This window comes from Cyclospora cayetanensis, unplaced genomic scaffold, assembly GCF_002999335.1.
Source record: "Cyclospora cayetanensis isolate NF1_C8 unplaced genomic scaffold, CcayRef3 CcayRef3_contig_11, whole genome shotgun sequence".
Taxonomy (NCBI): domain Eukaryota; phylum Apicomplexa; class Conoidasida; order Eucoccidiorida; family Eimeriidae; genus Cyclospora; species Cyclospora cayetanensis.
The window spans coordinates 336,386-355,403 of NW_020312048.1; the positions used below are offsets into that span (position 1 = coordinate 336,386).

Here is a 19,018-nt window from a genome sequence, read left to right on the forward strand (position 1 = left end):
GCGTGAGGCACACCTATGGGTCTCAACGTGCTACAGAGGCAGAGTGTCAGCAGTACGACGCTGGCGCCGTTTCACTAGATTTTACTCGAAGTCGATCCAGGTGTACAGCCTTTCATCACTGCCAAGTGAAAACAGCGGCTGTGCAGCCATCACGTGCAGACGACTCTTGCAACCAGGGCAATGCACTTTGAGGCTCTGGCGGGTACTCCCGCTTCAATAAGTTCGGCCTCAGTTCTAGCTACAGAGAAGACGGCATCAAATTGGCCATCCACGAGGTGCCAACAATTGGGCAAGAACACAGTTTCATCGTGCCGCAGCGGCGGCAGTCTCATTATCGCCATTCCCCAGTGTTCCCGTCAAGCTAAAATCATGCAGCAAGCGGATATATATATGCGTCGAGGCTCCTAAAAGCTGCTGGATAACGTATTATATGCTCTAGGAAGTACAAGTTTAAAGGCTTCCCGAAGGCCTACCTGCACAAAGCGCTTCGTTACACTGTTCTCAGCTATCAGAGTCGCTGTGCTTTCGCTTCCGCTTGCCTGCGAATACACGCGCTCCGAGGGTAACGGCAAGACAGCTTTTGCACCGTCTTGTGTGGCAGTGCTAAATCTGCAGAGCCTCAATAGGAAGCAGAATGAATGGCAAAAAATTATAAGGGGCTTACTTTTCGAGCTTTTCTTGTCACTCTTATTCGACTTTTCCTTGCTCCTGTTGCTCGAGTGGGATGATGAAGGCTGTGATATCTGCTGCTGCAGGCGAAGTTGCTCTATGCGCTTCTTCTCCAAGATTTGGCGCTCCATTTTTTGACTGTGCTGCAGCTGTTTCTGCATCAACTCGGCTCGGCGCTTCTGCTGCTGCAGGTGTAAGAGGTGCTGACGCTGCTGCTCCTGCTGGCTGCGAATCCGGTCCACTGCGCTGCTGGTTCCTAGCAGAGATGAGGCTCCCCTTCCCATCCCCGATGCAGCGGCCTGCTCCAGGATCGCATTCGCCGCAGCTGCTGCACTCGTCAGTGCATTTCTCGAGACGGAGCGTGATGCGGAGCCAGGAGTTCTCCGAATGATCGTTGTAGCCCTACTGGCACGGAGTTCATGCAGGCGTGCATGCTCGGGAGACTTGCATTGTTTCCTATCTGGGGACGGTGTTTTGTCGCGATCGCCGGACGCGGCAGGCTTCCCCTGCTATGGCAACCACAACGCACTACACAACAGTCGTATGAAGAGACTCAGCGTGTCCAGTGCGCGAGGGCTTTAAAACTGAGCACCACAAATGCCACTCCGGACTGTTGGAGTGAGAAAGATCGTGCATGCCGCGAACAAACTGCGCTCGCCCCGTCTGCACGCTCCACCCTCGCTGCTCCGCTCAACTATGCCCGCTGCGTTCGGCGCTCATGGTACTCATATTTTTACCTCTTTGCCCTCCATTCGCTCAGCCACAATTGCACGGTATTTCGCAGCGTTCTTGTTGGCGGGTTCCAAAGCAAGGGCGGCGTCTAAATCTGCCGCGGCTTTCTCATAGTCCAGCTGCGACGCAAATTACATCAGAAGACACACAGGAGTGTCTTTCACCTTGCGGGAGCACTCTTCCCGTCGGTCAGTTCAAAGGCCTCTCCACAACGTCGTGTGTCGCCTTCAGCTCCCCCCTCTTCGAACAAGCCCTCCGACTCAGAGCGGTAAAACGAAATCGTCTGGCAAGATATCAGCAGCGCCTCCCTTCACCCACCTTGTTGGCATACGCAGCCCCCCTGGCAATAAGCGCATCGGCATAATTCGGCTGAAGCTGCAGGGCAGAGTCGTATAGCTGGAGGGCTTGATCGAGGTAGCCGCGCCTCGCGCACGCCACGCCGGCTTTGAGCCTGCGTTTCGCCCAGTCGGCACCCTGCTCCTGAGCCAAAAGTCTCCCAATACTGCAGCAGCGATGGGCAAGCAGCAAGCACAGACATTTCACGAGTATCATGCTGCGTGTTCGACTCCATCTGGCTGCAGGGTGCCTCTAATGAAGGAAGCGCAGGCTCACTCACCCTCCTGCTCGCACTGCAGGGTTCCTCTCGGCCCTCGCAAGCGCACACCGTATTGCTTCACACGGCGATGCAGCATTGAGAAGCGACATGAAACAGCCATCGCCGAGCCGCCTCAAGGCAGCCTCCCAAGCCTCTGCCTCTGTATACACGAGCACCATGTTGCCATCATTCGTTGCACGCTTCCTGCCCCCACTGGCACCTTTCGGAGGGTTGCTATCGGCAACCGACACTTTCGCTTGCGGAGCAAGAGCCATCCCCAGTAGATGGAGAGCGGAAAAGGCGTGAAGGCGCCGGTGTGTTGCAACTGGATTCATGAAGGCACCACTGGAGCGCAACATGTACGGCAAACGACTCTGCAACAACCCGGAGCCGCCATCCCACCAACGCAGCGGCTCCCTCGACTCTGCCTTTGAAGGCATCTGCAGCGCGTGAATCTGCTCAAAGTCCGCCTCCTCGGGCTGCGGATGAGCAGCGTCGTAAGGCAATGCTGCTGAAAATCCTGGCGAAAAGGAGCAGCACACGGCACGAAAACCGTGGGGCGAAAGGCCTCCCAACTTTGCATGAGTGCGCACAACACAAATGCGCTACCCGGCTAGCGCAAATGCAGCGCCAGAACAACTCAAAAGCAACAGGAAAGCAGCGAACAGGAGGATGAACGAGCCTAAAATGCCAGCGAAGAGCTCCGTCAGCGCTTCACGTCATGCAGCAAGCACAACAAAAAGCCGATCATAAAGTCACGCATACCCAAAGGTTCTTGGAGAAGCTCCACAAGCGTTGGGTTGCCCTGGAGGTCCTCGGGCAGTGCAACCGATGCCTCGACGTGGGCGTGAGCTGCGTTAAGTGTTGTCTCATCCAACAAAGGCTGGTGCTGCTGCTTTGCAAGGCGCTCGACGACTCCACCATTGCTGCTGCGCTGAAAGCCTCCCGCAAGGGTCGCACAGCTCCCTGCAGGTGCTGCGCGGCGCTTCAGGCAGACACGCACCGATGTACCAGCGCAAACGAATCGGCCGCAGCAGCCGCTCGCCTGCCCGCCAACAAACTGAATGCATGCGCAGCAGGAGAGGCCAACGGAAAGGACCAGAGTAAGTGCCACGCAGACACAGCTGCACTTCCTGCAAGGGCAAGGACTCATGGTGAAGGGGAGAACGGAGCCTGAACGCTCGAAGGGGCCTTGGATGCATTGATATACTTGTACAAGTTACCTCATAGCGGGGGATAGAGGCGACTGGTAGGGCTGCATAGAGCCCGCTGCTGCCGATGTCAACTTCTGCTCTCAGCAGACGCCTCTTGAGGTAATCGGCTCCCTCGTGGGTGCCCGTCGGTGTGCCCCTCGCAGGCGCGCAAGCCGCCCCTCTTCCCGCTGTCTGGTTGGGAGTCGTGGACGTTTCTTCCTGCTTTTCTTCCTGGGAAGCACTTGCCTCCGGATAAACCTCCACTCCCACGAGGCGTAGCAGCATGAGATCTCGCTCCCTGTCACACCGCACGACCCACCCCCGCACCACTGCATGCGGCAAACACAGAGCATCCATAAACTCTCGACGTCCCCGACGGCCTGCGACAACCCGCCGCGACAGCTGCGCAGTCCACACACGAACCGCAACGCAACGCACTGCGTGTCACAATGCTGCGCCTAAATATTCTTGAATACCTCGTGCTCCTGGGAGATCGACAAGCGCCACCGAATACTACCGACAGCACGCTACATGACAAACCCCTTGGCCCAGTACCGATGCAATCGGACAAGTGCTAAAGCCTCGAGCCTCAAGCTTCAGCTGCACCTCTTCGAGAGGCGTGCGGCGACGGCGCGACGCCTGGGCTCCGCCGTCACTCATCTGCATCCTACAGGAGTATCAAGGCTACCCTCAACTCTCTCGTGCGGTAGTGTTTAGAGCCCTAGATCCAATCCGTCCACCCACGATTGACCTGGAGGCTAATCCAGCACCAACAACCTGAAGCTCCTAAGAGTGCAGGCCTCACAAAGACTTACAGTGCGGTCCTTACGAACTGTGTCAATCACGAAGCAGCCCTCTACGAGGTCATCCCCCTGCAGCAGCCTGAGCAGCTCCAGCTGGTGGCTTGCGCTTACGCCGCTTTCCAGCAGCAGCCGACGCCACATGCGGCCCGCGCAGCACCCAAGGGAGAACCAAGCGGCATCTGGGAAGGAGGCGTTGACATGAGGCAGATCTTCACGCACTTCCCAGCTCCCCTTCCTTTCAGACAGCTTGTGCAACCTGTTGCGGCGTTCTCGAAGCTGCAACAAGGACGGCGGCGGACAAGCTGTGTTGCGGTACGGAAACAGCGGCATATGCGACCCTCGATCATGGAACGACAGAGGCTTGTAAGGCTTCACGTGGTGGTATTTTAGCTGCTGCGGCTCCTGCTGCTGCTGCTGGTTCCACCGGTGCTGCTGGTGCCACTGTGGATACATGCGCCGAAGCATGGTGAGCTTTTCACCGAACTTCTTGGAAATTTCGTTGCAGTGCGCCTCCACTGCGGCAAGGGCAGCGAAGATGCCACCGCACTCCACCTGCGGGGGGGTCTCCTCGTCGGCTACTGCAGGAACCGCTGCTCGAGAAGCCGCTGTCAAGGAGTCAGAATGTAGCGCTGGAAGAGTATCCGCAGGAGTTGAGGGGTTCGTATCGTTGGCTGCCTCCTGGCTTGCCGCCTCTAGAGCCCGCGCCTCTTGCATCTTGGGGTAGGCGAAAACGGCGGGGGAGAGGGAGGCGCCGAGAGAGTGCTGCATCTTTTCCAGTATTCCACTGGTGTCGAGCTGCATGTAGACACAAAACACAGGCATGACCTGCTTGGCGTTTTAGCAAGCCAAAACTGCTGCTCATACCCTAAAGCGCGCTTCTGGTAACGCCTTCAGCAAAGCCACCAGGCCACATATATTTCTCGGCGTCGATTTCGCACTCTTAGAAAGCGGCCCACAGCAAAATCGGTGCAGTTCATTGAATCGCACAAGCCGAGTGGGATGCACAAGGGACAAAAAAGACGTGTGCATGCACAGGCAGAAAGACGGAAGTGCGTGCCTCACCGTGTCGATGATGGCATCCAGCTCCTTATCGAGGGCAGCCGCGAAGATCTCCCAGTTGCACCCCGCACCAGCTTCATTGGCAGCATTCGAGGGGACTGCATTTTCACTGCGATTAAAAACGCCATTAGGACTGCCATCGTTGCCATGTACTGGTCCCCTTGGGGGGGCATGCCTGTCGCAGCACGAAGAAGCAAGAGCCGCTACATTCGTTGAAAACAGGGAAAATGGATCAGCTTCTTCTCGCTTCTGCTGATCAGGGGACAAGGAATCCTCCTGCATAAGCATTCGCAGCACCTCTCGCCGTTGCCTCTGCTGCAGCTGCCCCACCCCGCCGCCAAATGTGCAACTGCGGGCATCTGCGCAGATGCACGGAGCCCGCTCGACAAAGCGAAAAGACTCAGCAATTCGTTGAAGACTTGAAGACGTGCATGCAGCGTTTATAACCTGCCGAAAGGGAAGTCCGCTGGAGCTCTCATCTGGCGTGCTTGCCGCGATATCCCCCGCTACTCCTGAATGCGCGGTTTGCCCTTGCTGCCCAGGCCGCCTTATGAGATGCTGACGTTGATGAGGCAACCCCTCAGTATCCAGTTGATCTATCGACGGAGACTGAGAACACAGCCCCTCAGACGCATCCGACTCAGTGGCGGCGTCGGAAGGACCTCGAGAGCCACCGCGCAACACCAAACCATCAGCTGCAGCGGCAGCCGCAGCTGCGGCAATAGCGGCAGCCGCTGCCCCATCTTCTTCTCTACTAGGAAAGGGGGATGCTTCACTTTCAAGCACGGAGGGCCTCTCCGCCTCCCCCATTGCTGCGTGCCCGCCTGCTTGGCACGGCGCTCCCGGTGTCTCTCTAAGCTAAAAGATAGGCGCAATGCGCATTCCGAAGGCACGGAAGATATCCAAGTTGAGAGCGAATTTGCTCGGAGAAAGCGTTGTCGCCTAGAGAAAAGCGGCGACATTACAATACGGGCTCGTGGCCGAGTAGCGACATCGCCTGCGCCGCTTTCTTCAGGCGATCCCAACCCCCCTCCAGACAAACAACAGAGAGCTCTTGAAACTAGTGTTCACTCGAAGCAAAATGCAGAAACGAAAAAAAAATCTCGAGGAAGGTGAGCCAGTTGCCCAACACTGGACCGAGAAGCATGCAAATTCAGCCAATGCAGTAAAATGCGGCCGTGCGCCGGCAGCGCCAATATAAGGGCACCTCTGAAATTAGCTCTTCAGATTCAAAAGACAAGCAATGGCTTTACACATTCCTAATAATGTACCATCGGCCGCTGATCGCCGTCTGTGTGACCACGGCGTCTGCATGCGGACTTTGTGGAGCCCCAACACCATAAAACCTTCGTATGCTTCGCTGCTAACTCAAACTCCATATAAAGCAACTTTACTTAGAGAATGAGTTTCTCCAGCCCTTCTGTGTGCCCCCCTTATACGCCTCGAGCTTTCTGGTTGCCTTTGCTTAACCTGCGCAGCGCCTCTTCTTTGGTAGCTTTGTGTTTTTTCGTTTCTTTTGCTCTCATGCCACGAGCTCGTTTCTTTAGTGCCACCCTCCTCTAGAGCGGCGTGCCCCTTCTGTCTTTCTGTGCTTGACGTGCATCACCCCATGACGGTGGCACAGAGGAGCGTTTCCACTCTCGTTGGAGATGCCCATCGCAACCTCCCTAGAAAATGGCTGCCCTTGAGCTGTGCTGCTTCTCGACAGGCTCTTTGGCTGTGCCTCCAGACGCCGTTGAGGAGCTGTCGACGGAATTCAGCGCTAGATGCGTATGTGTCCTCCAGAGGCTTCGCAACAGCCATTTCTCGTAGCAGCGGTTCTCGCTGCCAAGATCAGCGAGATGATGCATGCACACCTGCAGAAGGAGAATCACCCCCTCAGAAACGCGTTCATGCATTAACGGCGTGCCGCGCAGCCTCAGCAAGTGGTAAAGCCGTGTCTAGCACGGCCACCGTTGCATGTAGAGGTACTTCCAGGAAAGCTGTATGTCACAGCTCCACTGCCTCTTGTATCTATCGGCAAAAACATGGCATTTTCACAGGTGCAACACAGCTGCACGCCTCCCCACAGGAGTATTGTGGACAGCTCTACATGCGCCTCCACCGGCGCTACGTGAGGACTGGCTTCTTCCGCAGTGACCACGAATTCATTGATCCTGAAACCGTTTTGGTGCGTTGCCTACCAGCTGTGAAGTGGATTTTGCCCCTTCTTCTTTCCGTGCTTGTTGGCTCCCTATAAAGACGATGATAAGGGAGTTTGTAATTTGCAGCACCCACGGCTCTGAGCGCTTCTCCCGACATTTTCGTCGGCAGCTTGTTTGTATGTTGCTGGGAACTGGAAGGACATATAACCCACTTGGATCTTTGTGCAATCGCCTGCAGTTTGCCGAATCTTCGGAAGAGTGGCGGCATGCTGATGGGGGAGGCGCCCTGACGGAAGCCGTCCTGGAGAGGTCCAACGTTGGTATGGGCTTGTGCATCCTCAACAGGTACTAAGACTCCCTCAGTTCCGGCTACTCTTTATTCGAAGATTTTTGAACCCCTACAGCGTAGCTGCCTCATAGAGTCGCCCCTTGTGTCCTTTGCCCAGTGTTCCAACTGGTAAATCCCGTAGCTGCCGTTTTGAATGCCTGACACTCTCGCTCTAATGCAGCGGTCCCTCGGCGCATGCAGCCCTTGTTGGAATACATTTCTGTGTCTGGCAGAGGAAAGCTAGACAGCGAAACCGTCTTTGGGCTGTATCGGCGCCTGCGTGACTTGGAGGTGAACTCCCTAAAGAGGTTTTGCTGCCTAAGCAGCCGCAGGCGAAGTCTTTTTTCCGCTGGGCTCTGCTTGTCAGGTATGCTTTGGACCTCTTTCTTTCTCGATATGTAAATGCCTTGCCCATAAGTGGTGATGTCGCTCGAAGAGTTGAAATCGGATCTTGGGGTTCATGCATATGCTTCGTCACAGAGCTTCTGGCCTTCGCTGAAACCGCACAGACGCGTGGTGGGATCCTCCCAGCTTCTGCTTTGTGGCTTCTCCAGAATGCACTCGAGTTGCATTCCGCTGTCCACTCATACAGCAAGCCTCTCGTGAGCTTGCTAAACGGACGCGCAGGTGCGTGAACCTTCTTACCCGCTTTCATTGGTGGATTCCAGATAGTGCCGTGAAGCTGTGCGAGTTTCGTAGCCACTGGCCCATCCATTTCCAGCTGCTTGAACCCCAGCGATGCCCTTCACTCCTCCTCAATAGACGCGTCTTTTGAAATGGGCACCCGTATGTTGCAGAGGGAGAGGGCGCAGCCCTTTGCTTCCTCTCCAATCGCAGCGCGGCCTACAAGCACTCGGTTTTTTCGTGTGACACGACATGTGAGTGGCGGATGAGCTATCCTTGTGTCGAAGCAGTAGAATCCCGTTGTCTGCAGCATCCGGAGCCTCGTGTTTGCCCTTCATACATGTCAATGTCTGGGCAGAACGTGTCTCCTTGTTCCTTGTCTTCGCCGCAGCGATGGGCTTCATCCCCACGATGGGTATGACCTTCGCTCTCGGCCGTCTCCGAGGTTCTTTGGGCGCTTTCCTGGCGCTAACTGGCCACGAACTGACTGCTCAGGATCTAGTGTGCGCTATATACATATATATACATATATACTCGCCGAAGCCCTCGACATATGGAGCGCTGAATTGCACCTGTACCGCCCCTGCGCTGGTTTACGCATCTGTACACCTGTCGAAGGGTCGGCCTGGATATCGATTGCTGTATCCAATGTATATATTCCATGAAGGTCTCCTTAGTGATGCTGCGTGCCACTTGCCTCGTGTTAAATTGCTACACTCAGGTGGTCGGGTCTATGCAAATATTGGGTGACACCAGAAGCGCTGCACTTCATGGAAATGACGGCAGAGGTGAGTTGGTTTCAAAATACAAAGCTTGTGGTCCAGAGAGGGCTGCCGGCTCGGTCATGCTGTAGTACGCATAAGCAGAAGGTCCTAAATGCGTTCCCGACGCCAGGCTGTTGTTTTCTCACTAGAGTGCACACACAGTTGCCGCCAACTGCGTTCAAAGGTCCCTATGCAACCATAAATTCTGGCATTATGTGGTGTGTTCTCAATACAGAAGCAGCTGGAAGTATCAGAACAAGACGCGAAGGCTCTTCTTGAAGAACATTTTCTTCTTCCCCCGAGTGAGCCCTTGGGGTGGACTTACACCGACGGTTGTGCTCATTTGCAAGAGGGGGTGGCTTTGTTCCGGTTCCCGTCAGGCGCCCCTACGTCCATTATTAGCGCGATGAGTAGCTCTCCGTATGCTGCCACATGCTGTGGCTGTGCTGCTGTGGGTGCTTTGCACGTCTCTTTTCGGCGAAGTAACTGCATGCGTCTTCGCCTGAGAGAAGCTGTAACTCAACTTGACCGGGGTAATGGAATGAGGGGCTAGACTGTCTTATGTGCTCACGCACCAACATTTGATTTTTTGCCACTCAGGCACGTACTCTCTGGATCTTTGGGAGGAAATTATTGACGAACACCTGCACCATTCCACAGTACGCGGTTCTCGGATGTCTGTACACTCTGCGCCCTTCGCTAGTCGTGCAGAGAGCCTCTGTCAAGGATCCGGCAGATAAAGGAGCACAACATCAATGGGTACAGGGCTTTGCAGGATGCATTGTTGTCTGTGCAGCTTGAAGAGGTGTTAGACGCTCTGGACGCAACTGGCAGAGGAATGCGCCCCTTGCGAGGCTTCCCTGCGCCTGTGCCGGCACAACGAATTGCGTCCTGGGCCAGGGCTGTTGCTGCACGCATCCGGCAGCGGTCTCCACTTGCGTGCAAGGTGAGTGGCAATGTTGCAGTAAAGACTGTGAACTCAAGTACGGGAAAACAGCTCGAGTTTACTTGCCTTTCAACTTAGACCTCACATTCCTCTTTTCATTTCACCTATATGCCTGGCTTCGCAAGCGGTTGATATTGTAACGAGCATGCCAGTACATGGGAGAGCTCACTTCATTGGAACGCCTGCCGAGCCTGAAGGCGCTGGAGTGGAGGTTCGTCAACTCTGGAGGCTACCAGGGCATTCTCTGGATCAGATTCGACAGCTTTTCCTTTGACATATCAATGTTCATTCAGCTAACGCTGGAGTTGCTGCGGAGGCAGAAAATCCTGCAATCGGAAATTCTTGAGGATGCCAACATAAGCCCCCATGAGTGGCGCAAGTGAGGCCATGGATCCTAAACTCATTTTTGGTTTAACTCATAGGTGACGATCGCTGTGTTACTAGGCATTTTGCATGCCCAAAAGGCGTTATGGAATTGCTTTGCCTGCTGCTTGGTTTCCTTCTGCCGGATCAGAATCAAACGCCTAGAAGCTGTCCTCCCGAGCAACGTGCAGGATGACAGCATGAAGCAAATCCTCGAAGCAGTAGACGATCAGCTGCTCGTAAATGCTCTGGAGAATGAATTGCGGGTGGCAGTCCGGCTAATTTGTGTACGTACCACAGTCCCACTGGATGCGGGTGTCAGCCCTCTGATTGGCTGCTCCATGATGGCACTGGGTTAAGATGGATTTTACGGTCCCTCTCGTATGTTTTCTGTGGATAGACATTACGAGGGAGGAATCAATTGGCAATGATTCACTATTTTGTTCTGCTGTTTTTAGTCTAGCAAGGATCTAGTTGAGGGCCTCCGTTCACGGCTCCTAGAAGAAACCCCAAACGTTTATTCACCTCCAACATGGGCAGACGTGAGCTCCAATCTTGTGCTGCTGTGACAGCCTGCCGTGCAGGCGGCCATATTAAGCGTAGGCGCTTGTCTTATCGCACGTTGGGGTATCTCTAGACCCAAGCAGCAATTTTTTGGCGTTCTGTGGTTTGCGTTTAGGCTGCAAATGTTCCTCTCGAGCCATTCTTCGCACCGCTGCCTGCACCTTGCTCAGCGGCCAGGAATTCTGTCCCATCTTCTGGAAAAATAGCTGTTTGCCAGGATCCATTCAACTTGTTCACGTGCTCAGATTTCGTAGCTGAGGAGCGCACTTTGTTTCCCTTTTCTGCACACCCTCTGGTGGGCCGGATGACTCCCGGTGGTGCGGGTGCCGGGTTGAGTGAACGACAACAGGCGCGTCTAAGTGCCCGTTGGAGCTGGGACTTGTTTCGTGACGTGGTAAATCAGGAAGGCTTCTAGTGTTCCAGCCTGCGATTGAACACGGCTTTTTTGACCCATTTTTTGAATGACTGGCATCTCGCCGTCCATGCAGCCCACTGCACCACAAGGGCAAAAAGCTATTCTGGAACCTTCTTCGCGAAACGGCGATACGGCTTTGTGCGAATGTCGTGAGTGTAGGGGGCTAAGCTACACTCAGATTTTCTCTATGTTCGTTATATTTAAAAAGTCGGGAATTGACTAATTGATTTGTCTTTTGGTATATCTTCTTTATTGCAGAGTGCTTTCTTTCCGACACAAGAGTACGCGGTGTTGTAATCGTATGCGCTAGCAGGTGTGCGCTGCTATCTGTGCTTGCTTGGAGTGCTCGAGTTGTGTAGCTTCGTGCACCCTAAATGTCTGTCTCCCCTGATGTTGGACCTCAAAGGGGCGTGGGCAGAAGAAGGCCAGCGGTTTAAACTGCGAAACACCCAATAAGTGCCTATCATGTTCGCTTCGAATGTGGAGCTAGGCACCTCCTTGCGGAGACGTTGGATAGCGGCACATCTTTTTTGCACTACGTCGTTCAGTGCAGCTGTTCCTAACTAACTTATTCGTCATGGACGCAGTGGGATGTCAGGTTTCTCTACAACAGCTGCCTGGTCTTGATCAACCCATTTAATAACTCAACACAATGATATTTTTGAAACAGCAGCTTGGAAAAAAACACTACCTAGCAATGAAAGTAGAGTGCTGCACCTGTTGAGGCGGGTGACGCTCTTTTCGCATGCCGATGTGAACGCAGTTGCTCCACTGCCAGCCGTAAACAGGTCAACCGCAACACTGCCTAGACTATGCAAGGCCAACAAAGGTACTGTACTGCCCTAAGTAGGTTCACATGCTAGCGTCAACGATGGTCCCGATATACTACAGGGAGGATCACAGTACGCTTGTTGGAAGGTAAAGGCTCTTCTTAATAGCCATAATAAATTGATTCTCGTAGCCGGTTAGATTGTGGAAAATTGGGAGGGCACGAGCCCGCCGATTGGTCTGCCTTCCACTTCGGAGAGCTAACAAACGACCAAATTTCAGGCACACAACAGTGTTTACCAGTGTAAGGAGGCAGACACTATTTTGATGACGTTCTTGGTGTTAAAAAAGATAATAGGGGTCCAATCAGCATATCCGCTTCCTTCCACTCCTCTTCGGCTTATTCATGCAAATGAGTAAGTAGCTCGCGCTCGAGTTGATGTAAGCACCATGAATACTCGAGATGCGCACAGCCAAAGCTGTTATGAATAGTGGCCTCTGTGGTCTTACACATTTGCGCATATAGCTACCCAGGAGCCAGCCTGTGCCAAACTGAAGCATGGTATCCCTGCTCCACGTACTCACGCGAATAAATTTGAAGAGGAACAGGGTGCCTAATGGCCATGGGTATATGCCCCGACCCATTCACTTTACAGATAATCTTGGTGCTGCCTCCGGATCACGCATCGGCGACGGGGTGCGAAAATAAATCTTCCTCACTGTGAAGCTCAGGAAGCCGTGAGTTTGTGTTGTAGATGTTCCACAGCCCCACGGTCACCGGGGAGCCACTGGAAAGAACAGTGTTGCTGCGCAATAGTACGTCAAAACGCTGATGCTTTTCACTGAGACTTGTAACTTTCTGTGACAGTGGGAGGCTCCACGACTGGTTTGACCTTGAACAGATGACGGGAGTGTTCTTTTAAATGCTCTTTCTCCCACTTGCGACGGCGGTACGCACTTTGAGCTAAGAGCACCGAACCGGCAACAAGAAGGCCATACGAGAGACTACGAAGGACCGTTGATCCCAGAAAATACGCCATCAGGTCTGATGGTACTTCTTGGCCGACTATCACCGCAAAACCGGCAAACAATTCAAAATGGCCACTTAGCGGGACAATGGAATCCTTCGGCACACGACGCCGCCCTTTACAATTCATGGTACCCAGGAAAAGCCTCAAAGCACCTGCCAGTGCCAAACCCTGCCAGTACGGTAGCGTCAAAAGCGCACGCAAGGACTTGACTCCCTGGCGCTGGAGGAGATCCGACGCTACCCCAATCGAGGTGGGGTGAAAATAAGCTGCCTCAGCGCACTCCGCACGTGTAATCTCCAAATGCTGCATTATGAACGACTGCACAAGCCACAGTATTCCTGAAAGTAATAATAGGCAAATACCACCAAAGTTACTGAGGCTAGATGCTCCAAGTGTATCGGTTCCCCAAAGGGGTTTCTGCTGCACATCTCCGACGTCCGTAGCATGGCTCCTTTCCCGTTCCACGGGAACAGGTAGCAGAGGTGAAAGGATATCCTCAGCAGTACCAGCTCTCCGACCAAATTGTGATGTCTCGACAGCCATTAAATTTTCATTAAAACGATGTGCCGCTTCATGCTCTGGGCGCGTAGAGGTAAACGGGTTATCATCAAGCTCTGCAGGGCCAATATGCCATGGGGCCCCCCCGTTCTCCAAGGCACTTGAATCCACAGAGCTTTCAAGTGCATGGGCACCAGTTCTTGAAAGGCCTTTCGCAACGTGGCTGGCAAGTGAGCAAAAAGTGCAGGACAACAAGGCGGAAAGGAGCAACGGAACACGGCTCCCTGTCTGAGTCATTGTCACCATCTACGCTGATTTTCCTCATCCAATCCACCCCGGAATCAATGCATCAGCAAATTTATGATCATTATGTCACTCCGCCTTTTAGCGCAGCAACTAGTTGGGAGGAAATTAGTGCTACCCTTTCTAATCGTCAATGGGGCAGAACGTGGGGCCAAAAGTGCCCGATAATGTTCCTCGCACCACCTTTCCGCTTGCCCATAATTACTGTAAGGAAAACCCCGAAAACCAGAAGGTAGAGTAGCCAGTGTGTCGGGCTTGAATACCATCTCCCCGGCTTCCACAGGGCTGGGGCTGTCGGCATGTGGGAACATATCGACAGAGCGGAGCCACTAAAGAACCGTCCATTCCCACATATGCCTTTGACATTAGGCCCTAATTGGCATTTGTTTCTAGCATTATCCTCCCGATTTTGTGAAAATGGTATGTACCCCTTGACTGCCTTGCAGTACCTCAGGTCTTCGTAGGTGGTGATGTGTGGACAGCCCAAATCAGCCTCCTTGGAATTTCCCAGTGATGATTTCATCTTCTGACCATCCAGTATGATTATGAATGGGCTGTTCACCCGGTCGTACATCAGAACACAGGTGTAGCATGCACAAGGGAAAGTGTGGTATTTGTCTGAGGGGGGTGTTCAACTTTCTGATCCCGTCACCGGCAAAAAATACCATATTTGCGCAGTGCACTGTCTCTAGAACTAAAAGCAATGTCGGTACACGCAGATGCGGCGTATATTGTTAAATTGTGGAGCAATGTGTTGAGTCTGCCTGATCGCATGTCTCTGACATCGGAAGTTTTCTACCATAGCCCCATGCGTGAGAGAAACTTAACTCTCAACGCCTCCCATAGCTCCCGCGTGTTCTTGTGTGTTCCGTTTTTCCCAGTTTTCGAATCGCCATGGGCTTGGTGCTCTTCTGAAGGATGGCTATCGTACCTTCACAGGCATCGACGAGGTGACGGCGAAGAACATTGAGGCCTGCAAAACGCTCACAGATATCACCAAGACCTCTTTAGGTCAGTATACTGATTCAATTCATGCTGGATTTGCGAGGAATGCACGGTCATCCATGGTGCGAGCAACGGAAGTCGTCCACTGACTTATTGGGGCAGCTGGTGATACACGATTTTATTGTTTGCTGTGTTACTGCAGGGCCTTGCGGCTTGAGCAAGTTGATTATAAATGCTTGGGGGAAACGCTTTGTTACAAATGATACAGCGGCAATTCTTAAGGAACTGGAGGTGCAGCATCCTGCGGCAAAGCTGCTTGTGATGGCGGCCGAAATGCAAAAACAAGAAATGGGGGGAGGCTGTAACTTCCTCCTTATACTATCTGGTTACCTCCTTGCTAACGTACGTGCGGGATACCCGTTTCGACGCTACGGTAGCGAAATCCCTTTTAGAATAGTGGCTCATCTGGAGGCGCGCATGCTTGCACGCCTGACTAGTATACAGCCGCAGGTACTATTTTTTTTTTTTGTTCTCTTACGCTGCCGGTGCTTTCAGGCAGACTACTTGCTGCGACAGGGACTGCACCTAAGCGACGTGATTCAAGGCTACGAGTTGGCCATGGAAAAAGTCCCAGCAATCTTAGAAGAGGCTGCGTGCCACTCTGTCGACAACCTTAAGGATGGGAAGCTACTCGAACCCGGTATTGTTTGTCACATGGGCTTCTAGCACCTGTTCAAGGTAGATTGGTGGTAAAGCGTTACTTACAGTTCTCTAGCTTTTTGCCGGTGGATTCTCTGGCTGTGTGTTTTTCAGTTCTAAAGTGCGTGCTGGCGAGCAAACCAATATGTGTGGAGGCTGGCCTCTCGAGTCTTTTGGCATCAGCTGTCGCCTCAGTGATGCCTCCCAAGTTTGAGGACTTCGACCCAGATAACATTCGTGTGGCGAAGTTGCAGGGCGGTCGCCTTAGCCAGTCTACTGTTCTGAACGGAATGGTAATCACCAGGCCTCCCCACGGTCAGTTGGCAATGTGTGGATTTGTGTGTACCTTTGGATCTCTAGTAGATCATCATGAAGTAACCCGGGAGCGTGAGCCAACCTTATGCGTCAATTTCATGTTTTCGTGCTGTGTTAACTTTCAGGCACTGTGGAATGTAAAAAGAACTGCAAGGTTATGGTGCTGGGCTGCGGACTGGAATGTGCAACTACCGAAGCAAAGGGCACTGTACTGATTCATACAGCTGAGGAGCTGAAGAACTTTACCAAGGGTGAAGAGGCGCAGATGGAAGAAGTGATTCGCGGGATTAGAAATGTTGGTGGGCTACGAAGCTTCAATGCACACCGCCTTCGTAGTGCATTCGAAAGTGCATTTAAGGTTTCCAAACAAACCACAGTGTTGTGTTGCCCATCTTCATTAGGGTTTGTCGGTGCTCCGTACAGCCGGGATGGCCATACACGTGCAGTATGACTGTATACTGCTACTACCACGTTCAGTGGGGCAAATCGCCTGTAGTCCAAGCAAACTTGTGCAGATCTTTGGTCATCCATGTATTGCAACGACCGTTGCAGGTGTTGAGGCGATTATCGTGCATGGAGGAGGCATTGCAGATATAGCGCAGCATTTCTGCAACAAATACGAGATCCTTACCATCAAGGTTAGAGCTTGATGGAGAACAGATATTGCAGATATAGCCCGGGGACTAGGTTTGTCCTGATTCAAATGGTCCACCAGATAGAGGGAAGTGTCTTATGCAACAGGCGACGATTAAAGGGAGCATAGTTGGTGTGATCGGCAGTGCCTGTGTACTTCAGGTCCCTTCAAAGTTCGAGGCTAGACGCGTGTGCAGGGCTCTAGGCGCTACGGCTCTGGTTCGGCTGGTCAGTCAGCTCCACTGTTCTTTTTTCTTTTTGGTTTTCGGCTTTTCACTGTGATGTAGCCTACCGATCCAGATGTTCTGAGGAATCATTATGCAGCTTTTTGGCGAGATTCCATTTCTGCAGCTGTTGACTTGTGATTTGTGTCTATTTGGTGGAAATGCAGGGTGTACCCATGGCCGACGAGCTGGGAGTTGCCGATTCAATACAAACCATTGAAATTTCGAGCACCCGCGTTACGCAGATTCTTTGCCGGTGATGAAAGAATCAGTCATATAGCAGTGTCTCACTCGCTGTTGTTCGTTGTTACAAGGCCGCTCGTTGCCTTGACATGTATTCGATTCGCACAACAAACCTGGCATCTGTGTTTCGCCTGGCATAATGCATGACCATCTCTAACTTTTCGTCAGCTGATTACTATTAATGATGTTTTCATTGGATGAGTATTGAATTATGGCTGCTGCTGCGATGTGATGCCGCAGTGATACCCGCGTGCAAACTATTGTGTTGCGCGGCTCAACTCCATGCATCCTTGATGAGGCAGAAAAGGCTGTTGACGATGCATGTGCTTTTGCCAAGGCGCTTACCAAGGACCACAGATTTGTTGCGGGCGCTGGTGCAGCGGAGATGGAGATTGCACGGAAGCTGCAGGTGTGTACTAAGGTGTAAAGGAACAAGATATCGCAGAATGGCAGCGGGTGGCCAGTCAGTTGGTGACGCAGTGCGCAGTCAAATAATTTTTTATAACGCATTATTGGTTCCTTTGGAGTGGGCTTCGTCTTCTGGGAGCACAGGAAGTTTTCATTAGTTACCCATGGACGACGTTTGCTCGGTAGGGCGCAACTTTCTCAGGCGGTGGCAGAGAAGCTGCCTGGCGTTGACCAGTACGCTGTTTTAAAGGCTGCTGAGGCATTCGAAGCAATTCCACGACTTCTCTCGGAAAGCGCTGGCCTGAACGCTACGGGTATGGTGCTAGTTGCTTATGGTATCATTGCAGGAAATATTCATAACCAGTCCTTTCGAGGGATTGATGAATTTCCCTTGTGAACAGCATTATGGAAGCTTTGGGGAGAAGCGCATGAGCTGCGGAGAGATTTTAAGTCATGTTCATTCTGCTGATGCCCCTGTGGAAACAGAGCTGCTTGGCTGTGGGTCCTATGTCTGCAGAGGTGCTTGCTGCACTGCATGCAGCACATGCTACTGGCAGAGTGTTTGAGGGTGTCAACATGGATGCCTTTGTAGCGCCAGTTGCAGGTAACCGAGCCACCTCTGGAAACTCAAAGGTGAACATGACCCTGGATGCGAAGGCAGCAGGGATCTATGATCACATGCAGACGAAAGCGTGGGCCACGAGGCTTGCTTTCGATGCTGCCATTACCACGCTTCGTGTTGACCAGATTATAATGGCTCGACCTGCTGGAGGCCCAGCGCCGAGTAAGTCGAGTGCACAGCCCCCCAAGGTTTGCCAGACTTCGCTTCGTGAGATCCATGTGTAAAGAGCGGCAACAAGCATGAGCTCCAAATAAGTGCTGCATGGTACGTGTCACGCGTGCGGTATTTGTTTGATTTTCGCATGCAGGGGCGCCAGGAGCTCCAGATGCTGACTAAGGAGCACTTCCTAGCTACAATGGAGGGCGGTCGCACGCCTTCTAGTATTCTGGACTCGCGTTACGCTTTCTCTGGAGGCAGGGCAGTGCTTTGTAGTACCAAAAAATAACAATGGGGTTTGCATATGGCTTGGTTGCTTGAAGAGCAGCCCGACCGCTCTGTGGAAGCTTTTCTGGTGCAATGTGCAGATGACGCGTGGGGTGCATTGCTTGTGAGCTAGGACTGAATGTTTCTTTTGCTCAGTTACCTCCGTACTTAATTAATTTGTCAGATAGTTTTGTGGCGCGAACACCTTATTTAGTTTTGTGCATGTGAAGCTAGAGAAATATAAATATAAATGGAAACGGCGTTGCAAGCGTACTGTGGCTCCAACCACGCAACTCTCTAGCTCGTCACGCAAGGCCCCAAGGAAGATTCGGCATTCCGGTGATTTGTAGACTTGCCGCATCGCGTAAACAGCTAAAAGTATAAGGGTCTTTATAGATTGCTAGAGGAAAACCTCGCTTTTCAGGGGAAATTGGAATTCAGCACAGGTCCCTGCAGGGTAAGAGACCAACCCCACAAACTGCTTCTATTTGCAAAGGGATCCGCCGGACCTCACTCAGCCGCTATATGCCAAGCAACGCAGGAGTCCGCAATTTAGTCAGACTCTAGATGCGAAGACATTTCCATTACCTTTCGAACTATAGCTGTTACATCTTCATCTGCCTTGACTACACTTAGTCAAGACACTAATGTACAACTGGGTTTAGTATGTTTTTGATAGTCTTCCTAGCCGCAAACCCCTGAACTCC

At 52.7% G+C, this 19,018-nt stretch overlaps 3 protein-coding genes across 3 annotated transcripts; 2 read left to right on the plus strand and 1 right to left on the minus strand.

Moving 5' to 3' along the window:
* Positions 1 to 501: 501 nt before the first annotated feature.
* On the minus strand, positions 502 to 5,861 carry LOC34617523. Its single transcript, XM_026334764.1, has 9 exons — positions 5,055 to 5,861; positions 4,005 to 4,787; positions 3,220 to 3,591; positions 2,762 to 3,056; positions 2,018 to 2,516; positions 1,720 to 1,903; positions 1,407 to 1,520; positions 665 to 1,178; positions 502 to 539 (listed from the first exon to the last, which is right to left on the minus strand). The coding sequence occupies exons 1-9, from the start codon at positions 5,859 to 5,861 to the stop codon at positions 502 to 504; spliced, it is 3,606 nt and encodes a 1,201-aa protein (XP_026190549.1).
* A 1,282-nt stretch (positions 5,862 to 7,143) lies between these two features.
* Positions 7,144 to 11,199, plus strand: LOC34617524 (3-hydroxyisobutyryl-CoA hydrolase, mitochondrial). The gene is made up of 14 exons (XM_026334627.1): positions 7,144 to 7,221; positions 7,434 to 7,540; positions 7,757 to 7,890; positions 8,004 to 8,150; positions 8,321 to 8,401; positions 8,539 to 8,650; positions 8,869 to 8,935; positions 9,147 to 9,213; positions 9,512 to 9,570; positions 9,708 to 9,857; positions 10,151 to 10,236; positions 10,372 to 10,507; positions 10,679 to 10,762; positions 10,900 to 11,199. The coding sequence occupies exons 1-14, from the start codon at positions 7,144 to 7,146 to the stop codon at positions 11,197 to 11,199; spliced, it is 1,608 nt and encodes a 535-aa protein (XP_026190412.1).
* Positions 11,200 to 14,502: 3,303 nt separating this feature from the next.
* Positions 14,503 to 18,224, plus strand: LOC34617526 (T-complex protein 1 subunit theta). Its single transcript, XM_026334775.1, has 13 exons — positions 14,503 to 14,532; positions 14,681 to 14,810; positions 14,947 to 15,146; positions 15,300 to 15,444; positions 15,558 to 15,830; positions 15,884 to 16,168; positions 16,311 to 16,396; positions 16,554 to 16,619; positions 16,783 to 16,871; positions 17,099 to 17,267; positions 17,469 to 17,580; positions 17,784 to 18,050; positions 18,196 to 18,224. The coding sequence occupies exons 1-13, from the start codon at positions 14,503 to 14,505 to the stop codon at positions 18,222 to 18,224; spliced, it is 1,881 nt and encodes a 626-aa protein (XP_026190560.1).
* The last annotated feature ends 794 nt before the right edge of the window (positions 18,225 to 19,018 follow it).

Coding starts and splice junctions, on each gene's coding strand:
- LOC34617523 (XM_026334764.1), bottom strand. CDS start 5,861: ATGGGGGAGGCGGAGAGGCCCTCCGTGCTTGAAAGTGAAGCATCCCCC. Junction 2,517..2,761: donor GCTTCTCCAAGAACCTTTGG/GTATGCGTGACT, acceptor CCTTTTCGCCAG/GATTTTCAGCAGCATTGCCT. Junction 1,521..1,719: donor GGGCTGCGTATGCCAACAAG/GTGGGTGAAGGG, acceptor TTTGCGTCGCAG/CTGGACTATGAGAAAGCCGC.
- LOC34617524 (XM_026334627.1), top strand. CDS start 7,144: ATGCGCCTCCACCGGCGCTACGTGAGGACTGGCTTCTTCCGCAGTGAC. Junction 8,402..8,538: donor TTTTTCGTGTGACACGACAT/GTGAGTGGCGGA, acceptor TCTTCGCCGCAG/CGATGGGCTTCATCCCCACG. Junction 8,936..9,146: donor TCATGGAAATGACGGCAGAG/GTGAGTTGGTTT, acceptor TTCTCAATACAG/AAGCAGCTGGAAGTATCAGA.
- LOC34617526 (XM_026334775.1), top strand. CDS start 14,503: ATGTCGGTACACGCAGATGCGGCGTATATT. Junction 14,533..14,680: donor ACGCAGATGCGGCGTATATT/GTTAAATTGTGG, acceptor CGTTTTTCCCAG/TTTTCGAATCGCCATGGGCT. Junction 16,169..16,310: donor ATCTTCATTAGGGTTTGTCG/GTGCTCCGTACA, acceptor CGACCGTTGCAG/GTGTTGAGGCGATTATCGTG.